Genomic DNA, 10636 nt, shown 5'->3' with positions numbered 1-10636 from the left:
TTCCAACTACATCCCATGTTGGTCTTGGGTCTTGGGAAAATAAATCCCAGTCATCAAATCAACAAGCTTTGTTTTTAAAGAATACACCATAGAATAAGATATTGCAATACACATCAACAATGGGAATTTTACTAAAATGAAAGCAAATGAGTTGACACATAAACAGTGAGAATGTTAAAACCCTCACACGTCAGCACATAAAACCTTCATACATCAAGACATAGAATGTTAAAAAATGAAGAGCTAATACAAATTTGCCACATCAACAAGAAGAACTTAAAAAAAAATTGTTCCACTCCCCAAAAACCATGATGGTTGGAAAAGGCCATGGTTCCACATCAACAAGAAGAACTTAAAAAAAATTGTTCCACTCCCCAAAACCATGATGGTTGGAAAAGGCCATGATTCTGCCTTTCCCTAAGAAAATGGGTCACTGGCATTAGCCGACTCCCCATTTTCCTCTAAGAAAAGGCCTCCCGATAACCTTTCCCTACACCATCAGATGAGTGCTTTTCATAATTTAAAAGTAGTTCCCTTCACAACCGTACAAGCGTGTACGATAGCAGAGCATGATTTTTGCAAAACACACAAATAATATGGCGGAGTCAAAACTCGGAATAAGATAACGTGTAAAATAACCTAGCCACGTGGCTCTTGTATAGTATGGCCGCTTGTCACAGTGCACTCAGGACTGGCTTGTATGCCAAGAACTTTACGGATAGGACTCTAGAGCTGACAGGAAGAACTTCATCTTCTAAGACCTGCACCACAGAGAGTAGCCATTCTAAGCTCAAAGAAGTGGTCATGAGAGAAATAACAAAGTAGCTGGCAACATGACTCACAGCAGAATAACAAGGATCCTTCAGCAGCTTCTCCAGAGCGTCAGCTGCACAAAGCAACAACTATAAATCATCCATCCTTCCAAGACTGAACCTCATTGGGATTCATCTCAATGGGATGGGATGTGTATTTGATTCCTAAACTAGGGTAGCGCTACGATGCTCGGAATTCTACCAACCTGATGTGAAATATACAGCAAACGCATGTGAGAAGGTGTTATCTTGAGCATAAAGATTTGAACCTGCATCCAACGCATTGTGTTTCCCAGAGTTCAAACTTCATTACAGCTGTGTTTTTTGATATAATCAATTTGGCAGCAATGGCATAGTTCCGTCACACACTTACCCACTGTGAACTCTTTCACGTAATCCCGCTGTTCCGCTACTGCCGACAAAGATTGAATCACACTCTCCACCACTCCTTGACAAACATCTTCCTTGATCCTTAGAAAAGTAAGGCTGATCCACTTCAAGCTACTCTGCAACTGTGGTAGTCCCTGACAACAAACAGTTGTACCTCTTCAAATGACCCGGTTAGCAGTAGATGAGCCTACAATTATAGGCAGGCAGATAACCAGTTACCTTTCCTTTGGTTTCAAGAGTGTCTGTTACTGTTGCTAGATAATCAACAGTATACTTGCCCTGATCATGGTTAAAAAATGTCAACACGACTTATATCTTAAAGAAAAACAATCATCTTCTGAGTTAGCAAGATAAACGTTTGGCAATAAAATGCGGAGTTGATCTGTCATGAAATCCACTACAAGTCAGCAAAGCTGATCAAACATGGTACATGCAAATTGCGGCTAGAAATAGTGAAATTTTGAAGTTTCATCAAGCAATACGCTCGTGAACTGTTACAACCTAGGTAAGAAAGCATAAAGTATTTAAGCCTCATCAACTTGACCCAAAGCAAGCACTTTATCTGCATTCAGTCCCCGAAAAAATCTGACCAAAAGAACACTCTGCTACCAGAATACACTTACATGAAGATGAGGTACCATTTTAGCAGCAATATTGGAAAGCGCTTCAGATTGGTAGTAATCAAGAAGAACTTCAATTGTTGGAAACCGCATAATTAAAGCATGAGTGCATATATTCTGCTTGTCGAGCACACGACCTGGTGGCAAAAGGCTAGTTTTAGATGAATTCATCTGTCTAATATAAAAAATGAGCAATGCTACTGTGCATGATAGATATTTTAATGGACTAACATTGTCATATAGATCCTTATGGTCTTCTCTTAAAGATATGTAACTCTCTCTCTCTCTCTCTCTCTCACACACACACATTGTTCACGGTGGCTGACTTCATTAATGGTTCACGGTGGTGGGGACGGGGTAGACATTTCAGGTACCACAGTCCACATTATGCTATATGCAGATGGATATTATTTTGGTCTCTGAGTCGCGGATGGGACTACAGCATCATCTCCATGCACTCGATGACTTCTGCACACACACGGGACTTACAATGAAACCTTGGGAAAACCAAGGTCATGATTTTCCACACCTCAAGGCCGGTTCGACCACAGGCCATCTTCACACTAGCAGGAGGACAGGTAGAGGTGGTAGACTCATGTGTACTTGGGGATTACATTTGCGACTCCACCAGGAAGATTTACTATGGCACAGGCAGCCAAGGATAGACTCACACGAGGGTATGCAGCTCTGGCCATGCTAGAGAGACAATGTCACCAGGCACACTTCCAGGAGCCCCGCACGAAGGGGTGGTTGTTTGACACACTAGTCACCCCTACTTTGATGTATGCAGCAGCAGTATGGGCACCTGGGCTCGCCACTTCCACATGGTCTCAGATAGAGAGGCCTCAGATTCTCATCCTCTCACGGATGATCCACACCAAACCCTCCGTCCCACATGACATTGTCCGAGAGGAGTTTGCCACACCTCCTATGCCAGAGGCCCTCTTCCAGACGATCTGCTTCATACAGAGGATCAGAGATATGCCATCAGATCAATTCTCACATAGAGCTTTTGAGGAGTCCAGGCAGCTCACAGAGAGTGGAGATAGGAGATCATGGTGTTCACAGATGATACAGTGGCTCACTCAACATGGTCTCCACATAGATCACCTGCCACCTTTCCAGTATGATATACATGCACCACACATCCAGCTCTCTCACAGTGAGAGGAACAGAGTCCTTCGGCAGGATTTATGGCAGCGATACACTCAGGAGACTTGGATTACACCCAGTCAGCCTCTACCGCCGAAGATGCTATACTACAGAGATCAGTTTATGCGTATCTCAACAAATGGATTCATTCAGTGACCCGGATATATGGATGTGTACATGCCTCACAGTGCCCGAGTGGTGATTGGCCAGCTCAGAGTGTCATCACACCAGCTTGAGATTGAGGCAGGTAGGGCAGCACGGATCCCCAGAGCAGAGAGGATATACAAACTATTCCAAGAGGAGGTTGAGAGTGAGGAGCATCATGTATGCAGATGCAAAGCATATAGTGACATTAGAGAGAGATACACCACCATCTTCAGTGGACATCCCTCACCCCACCAGATCATGGAATCCGCAGACCAGCGCAGATTTGGCTAGTTCTTGCTAGAGACACAATGCCACAGAGAGGCACTGATATGGACTCATACCACAAGGAGAGGTGGGCGACAGATCCAACTCACTGATTTCTTCCAGAGATCTATCCCAGTGCCTACTCTAACACAGGAGGGGGTTACACTTCAACGCGCTGGCAGACCTCCGAGCCAGACGGAGATCGAGAGCACCGGGCTACCAGACTCCCAGACTACATCAGAGGGAGATCACAAAGATACGGGCTCGACATCAGCACCATATCCAAGAGTGGCTATCTCACTTACACTCACACCCAGAGATCATGCTCCGAGGGATTTTTGCCTCGCCATCGTCTATGTATCACATATTACACCCCCATTATGGTACTGGTTGGAGATAGGCAGATCTGCATTGCATTCTTGTATACCCTACGCATATAGGTTGCATACTGAGCCTCTAGCAGTAGTGCTCCATCCATCAACCCCCCCCCAACTAGCTCAGTACTTTCATAGTTTATTTCATGATCATTTTGTCCTTTTTTCTCTGGACACCCAGAGGACATTGATAGTTGTACATTGATTTGTCTCATAGGTCGAGTTCGGCCTCTAGTAGACATTAATACAGCTTTCTTTCTTTCTTTCTTTCTCTGTGCAATGTCTAAACAAGAACATGGATGATTATGCATAGCCTCTCCATAGATACAAATGCCACCTTCCTGGTACACAGGTCAGTCATATGCACTACCAAGACACTAACTAAATAAACTCACTAGAGACCCCATTGGGCAGAATAAATCCAGACTCTCTTCGAGAATAAGCTTGTATCGAGACCACTTTCTCGTAGTACCAGGAGATGGGTTTATCCAGATGCCAGGTTACCCAGGATTCATATCACATCCACTCAGAATTTCAATGGGTGTAATCACATCGGCTTAAAATAAGGTCATGCAAGTGGTGATGCCCATGCAAGATCGATACCTACGAGTTTGCAGGATACCTAACATGTACAAGATTGCAGGATACATAACGTGTACGATATTGAGACCAAGAAGCGAGCCATTCTTCCATGCCTTGCATACTACAAGATCTGAGGTCACCTCAACTATTCGTGTAAAGAAAGGTTTGGTCCTCTTCTACAAATCAGGGAGTATGAGGCTAAAAAATGCAGGGCCAACCACTCATCACATACATTTTTAAAAATATAAAGAGACACTTGGGCCACCTCATGATCTCCAAACAATAAGCTGTATTTAGACACCCATGGCCTTGTTTGAGGCCCCTAAGACCCACAGCATATCATAGACCCAGGTGAGTTATGGTGTTGACTATTCGGGTTCTTTGGTCAGAGCATGGTTTAAGACTTAGGGACATCTCATTTGGTACTAGAGCTGATTGACGTGAAGAACGCCAATGAGGTGATAGCTCAAGTGGTAGAGGTGTTTGTCTAGGACCAAGGTTCAAAAATCCACATGGTGCTTTCTCGGCAGCATCGCCTACAGTCAAGCGCCTACAATCAGTGAAAAATTGTATCTACGGGGGATTTTGGGCCTAAGGCCAATCAGGGAAAAAAAGGGGGCCACAAGCATTCTAGCACAAAGGATTGATATCACCAACATCAACTTTGTGTGGTTAACCAAGTGTGATCTTTCCTATTTTTAATTTTGTGTTGCATAAGTTTTCTCTGTCAAGATGAATGAAGTTTTATGAGATTTCGCTGCCCGAACAGTATGTGCTTTTCCATAAAGGGGGGGAAAGAGATAGACTACGTGTTATCTTTATTGTCCCCTCTTGGTTATTTGGGTGTGGACAGGAGTCATGCATGCCTGGGGAAACCCAACAGAGAGGAGCCGACTGGGTGAGAGCCTCGAAGATGTCAACGGTCATCTGAGCCAACCCAAGTGGCCTGACAAGCCAACCAAGCTGGCCAACAACAAGAGCACACGTGCACAAGATCAGGCGGACAACGGCCATGGGCACAAAGAGAAACCAACCATGCAGCACTGACCGGGGTACCGTGAGAGCAAAGGCAACACCCAGCAGGACAAGATGGGCTCAAACGCCAAGTGTAACTTGCTTGAACACAATGCTAATCAATACACTTAAATACACTAAGATTTGATGGACACTTGCTTAAATACAAGCAGTAAATTGCTGAATTGACAAGAGACACACAGTGAGCCGGAACGGCCGACCCCTCCCTCAAATAAAGTATATTGATCTTGGGAGAATCAAGTACATAGTGTCATGAGCATTTTTGACCAAATTTCCATACCAATGCATATGAATACAGTATTGCAAACAAGTGGTTGTCGTTGTAGACTTGCAATCCATACTACCCTCTCAAGTGCCCATGTTCCCTACCATCTGCTCTCTATTGTTCCACAAACACATGGTAGCAACAATCAGCAAGAGAGCACGTAGGACAAGAGAACACTACACAGGGTATGTGATCTTGTAATCCGGTTCCTCCCTCCTGCTACTTGCTTCCATATTTAAGCATAAAAGCTTACCAATAGCAAGTAGGGTCGATGACAGGGGAAGTCTTCGCGCGATGGAAGTCCTTGGAGTGCTGAGATATTCGATTCGTCGCCTTTCTTCGCCCGACAAAAGTCTTCAAGAGCATGAAGAGAACCTTGGGAAACCTTCCCCTATGGTTCAAGCTTCCCCTATGGTTCAACTTGAGAAAGGAGGACTGAAATTAAGATTTTCAGTAAAAAGACCAGAAATTACAGCAATAAAGAGATTTATAAATTAGTGCTAATTCCTAAGGCTAGGTTTATGACCAATACTTACCACCTGTCACATGCCACATAACCATGTCAGCAGACAGTTTCACACGCACGGTTCACAGGCGGGGCATCCCCTTACCCAGAACTACACATTGGTCAAGCAAGCATGAAAACAACATGCAATTTCAATTGCAAGCAAGCACATAAAGATGCTATGCAATGCAGCATTGGTATGGACAATCACCGTTCATGAGACTATACCAAAATAGACGTGCTCCAAGCAAGTACACGACGTACCAGACCCAATAGAACACCAATCCACCAAGGATTTTCGGGCATGTACACGGAGGCACAAGTCCCAACGGAAAGCCAAGTCCACAGTATCACATGAGTGGCATCAATCCCTGACATAAACAACTGCCATGGACACCATTCCAATGTACATACATGATAAGAAAGCACGGGTGGACCAATTGGGTGGCCAAATGGTGACATCCCCCTCGGCTTCTAAATAGTTATCCGCAGCTGAAAAGCATCCAAATATGTCTGAAGCACATGCAGGCAATCTCTGAAGAACTCTTCATCTAGCCATTTAGCATCAATGGGAAGATAGTTCTTAAACTTCACAAGGTAACGCCTCACAACTTTGCCTGCGGCAAGCTTGCGTTCCTTGTGATACATAATCTGTTCTGGCTGCAAGATCTCCTCAAGCTCATCCACTTCAGGTGGATCCTCAATGACCGTTTTACTGGGCTCCGGCCCTACATACTTGCGAAGGAGACTCACATGAAAAGCATTGTGTATGTGCCAATGACTAGGTAATGCCAATCTGAAAGCCACTTCATTGATCTTCTTGATCACTCAAAAAGGTCCATAGTACCTGGTTGCAAGCTTAGGATATGCACCCTCTTTGCCAAGCCTCTTAAAAATGTCTTGCTTTCTCAAATTTTAGCAATACCGAATCGTTCTCTTAAACATCCAATTGCATCCACTCTTGAGATCAATTCGGCTAAAGCATGCCGATCCATCGAACTTGTCAAGGATGTCGTCTATGCCTGGAATCGAAAATCGATTCTTGATGGTAAGCTTATTCAAAGCTCTGTAATTCACACACATACGAAAGGATCCATCCTTCTTTTGAACCAAGAGGACGAGTGAACAATATGGGGAAGAGCTTGGCTAAACCAAACCCTTCTCAAGAAGCTCATTACTTGCTTCATGATCTCCTCTTTTTGTGATGCACTTACACGATAGGCTGGCCTATTAGGCAGTGAGCTACCAGGCACAAGATCAATGCGATGATCTTCCAGTCGTACCGATGGCAACTCTTTTGGTAACTCATCAGCAAAACAATCATTGTGCTCTTGCAAAAATTTCAGCCTATCATTACTAAGAGTGTTTACATGTACATTATTTTCCTCAACATGATCTCGTACAAAAATCAAGTACGCAAAAACACTCTTTTTCATTGCTTCCTTAATTTGTACATGAGATACAAGGGGAATGCTATCACCCTCTTCACCACCAGTGTCAATTACATGCTCTCGGCATTCATGCATGAAGGTGATCTTGTTGGTCTTGTAAGCCTTGCACATATCAAATATGTGTATGCCAAGGCTTTCCAAGCAATACATCACAGCCATTCAAAGGCGCCATAAGAGAATCCTCATGATCCACATAGCCTTGAATGTGTATGCGCAACTTGCCAAACATAGGCATGACCTGCACTTCTCTACCAACAAAGACAGCCCCTGCTTCAATTTGAGGACCCATGTCCTCCACTTCAATACCCAAGGCAGCTGCCATCTGTGTGGATATGAAATTTTCAGATGCACAATCATCAAACATGAACAAAGCAGACTGATCCTTGAGTTGTCCCCAAGCTTTACATACAATCCTGTCTTTGCTATCATGTGAAGTGTTGCCCTGCACATCCGGAACCATATGCACATTAGGCTTTGATGCATTTGCATTATCACGCTTCTTCTTGTTTGGGCATGCCTTTGCAATATGCTCGGTGCTACCACAAGTAAAGAATTTCCCCTCACTCATATATTGCTTTTTCTGCTCCGGAGTGAGACCATAGTCTCTCAATTTGAAGGGACGCTTCTTGGTAGTGTTATTTTCAGCCTTTGAACCATTTTATCTTGGTTTTGGTCCTTTTTAGGCGGCTGTCCATCATTTTGCAGGTTTTGGACAGCCCTCTCTTTGCCTTGAAATGAGGGTTTAGCCTTATTGGATCAACTCAATTTGAGTTCCAATTGCTCGGTGGCGGTGGCGGCTGCGATTAGTTGGTGTAAGGTATGACCAGGATACATTTGTAGTCCCGCTTTGTACATGGGTTGCAATCCTGATTGAAACCTTCTCTTCCTTTCTACCTCGGTGACATGCATAAATGGAGACACCTCCAAAAGCACTTTCCAAAACTTTTGTACATATGCATTTATCGATTCCCCCTCATTTTGCTTCACCTAATCCCACTTCATTGTTATCTCATTCAATGCATTGGGAGGCAAGAATTGAGCATAGAATCTCTCCTTGAACTCTTCCCATGATCTAATAGGATTCGGTGAGAGCTTCTCCGTGAGCCACCAATGGGCAACATTGCCTTTCATAAACATGCTTACATGCCGGATCATGGATTTCTGAGTGAAATCCTCATCACTGAAAGCAATATCAAACTGGGCAATAAAAGCAAGTGCCTTTGAAGCATCATATTTCCCATGATATACATGTATTTTGTTTTTATTGAAATGAATTCAATGTGGTCTCTTATAAGTTATGTCAACAATTTTTTCTTTTGTATATTTCAAGTTAAAAATATACATGCTTTTTCTATTTTGTATAAAACCATTTTGTACCCGTTTCTTACCTTTTATGAAACCCATTTCAAAACGTATGAAACCCGTTTCATACCTGCCGTTTCAGAAACGCCTGGCAACACTGCCTGTAAGCATGAGGCATGGCTGGTCCCTCAACATGCATTGATACATTTTCAGCCATAGCTTCTCCCTCACGTGCACACTCGAAGGCATGAGTGGCATGAGAGATACGCGGAATACCTGCACCAACAGAAAATTGCAGCCCACATGATGCATGTGTTGTGCATGCACATTTTCAGCCGGCAATGGCATTTGACATACATTTTGCCCACTACCATAAACATTGTATCCTTCACGGGCTACATGAGGTATTCCTGCATGGCGTGAAGTCACTGATTCCTCCCATAGCATAAAGATTCATCCTCTTAGACATAATTTTTTGTTCGGACACGTGTGGGGATTCCAAGACATGTGGGCCTTTTCTGCATAGGCATCCTTGGTCGAGGTTGAGGTTCAATTCTTCTTGTTGTGCATGGAGAAGAGCCTGCACACGAGTAAGTTCAGCCCTCAAGACTATGGACTCTTCTTCCTGCATCTTCTCTTTGCCACAGGACGGCTGTCCCACATATTCATGTTCCCTATCGTGCACCATATGAGTTTGCTTATCCTGTAAAGCATTGAAAGAAGGCATTTCATTGTCCCTGCCTCTTGTGTTAGCATCTCCAACATTCATTGTATGGCTGTCTATAATGTTCTAAGTGTAGAGATAGCTAGTGTTCACGGGGTCTCTCACGATAGAAGTGAAAGAGAACCGTATGCTCTGATACCAATGTAACTTGGTTGAACACAATGCTAATCAATACACTTAAATACACTAAGATTTGATGGACACTTTCTCAAATACAAGAAGTAAATTGCTGAATTGACAAGAGACACAATGAGCCGGAACGGCCGACCCCCCCCTCAAATAAAGTATATTGATCTTGGGAGAATCAAGTACATAGTAGTGTCATGGGCATTTCTTACCAGATTTCCATACCAATGCATATGAGTACAGTATTGCAAACAAGTGGTTGTCGTTGTAGACTTGCAATCCACACTACCCTCTCAAGTGCCCATGTTCCCTACCATCTGCTCTCTATTGTTCCACCAACACATGGTAGCAACAATCTGCAAGAGAGCACGTAGGACAAGAGAACACTACACAGGGTATGTGATCTTGTAATCAGGTTCCTCCCTCCTGCTACTTGCTTCCATATTTAAGCGTAAAAGCTTGCCAATAGCAAGTAGAGTCGATGACAGCGGAAGTCTTCGCGCAATGGAAGTCCTTGGAATGTCGAGATATTCGATTTGCCTTTCTTCGTGACAAAAGTCTTCAAAAGGATATAGAGAAACCTTGGGAAAGCTTCCCCTATGGTTCAACTTGAGAAAGAAGGGCTGAAATTAGGGTTTTCAGCAAAAAGACCAAAAATTACAGCAATAAAGAGAGCTTTTTTACTGAATTTCAGTCATTGGGAGTGTGTTGGAGAGTGATTAGCATTCGGAAACACTCTTGGAAGCTTGAAAATCACCTTAGCAAGCTTGGAAATGGAGTCGGGAAGGAGAGTGTGCAGAAAATGCAGCCCAACAGCCCTCATGAAGGAGGCGCCAATCTCTAGAGAGAGGAGGAGGAGAGAGGTGCTGAGTTGTCCAGTGTAGGTG

At 43.7% G+C, this 10636-nt stretch overlaps 1 protein-coding gene across 7 annotated transcripts in view; it reads right to left on the bottom strand.

Annotated features, from left to right (window-relative positions):
* Window positions 1–253: 253 nt before the first annotated feature.
* LOC147621112 (uncharacterized) overlaps window positions 254–10636 on the bottom strand; it is a 31500-nt gene continuing 21117 nt past the window's right edge. For 6 of the 7 annotated variants that reach the window (XM_086823837.1, XM_086823836.1, XM_086823841.1 and 3 more), the window contains 6 exons: window positions 1826–1959; window positions 1422–1481; window positions 1186–1336; window positions 1019–1081; window positions 843–886; window positions 254–761 (listed from right to left, as the gene is read on the bottom strand). In XM_086823837.1, the coding sequence (XP_086679963.1) occupies window positions 675–761; window positions 843–886; window positions 1019–1081; window positions 1186–1336; window positions 1422–1481; window positions 1826–1959 (539 nt within the window). In that variant the 3' untranslated portion in view covers window positions 254–674. The remainder of the gene's footprint in view (window positions 762–842; window positions 887–1018; window positions 1082–1185; window positions 1337–1421; window positions 1482–1825; window positions 1960–10636) is intronic. The other variant, XM_086823842.1, reaches the window with a different exon arrangement.

Source organism: Cibotium barometz, chromosome 30 (assembly GCF_041138505.1).
Source record: "Cibotium barometz isolate CiBa-2024 chromosome 30, ASM4113850v1, whole genome shotgun sequence".
NCBI classification, from domain to species: domain Eukaryota; kingdom Viridiplantae; phylum Streptophyta; class Polypodiopsida; order Cyatheales; family Cibotiaceae; genus Cibotium; species Cibotium barometz.
Note: the sequence above shows the minus strand (reverse complement) of the source record. Positions and strands in the feature narration are given on the sequence as shown.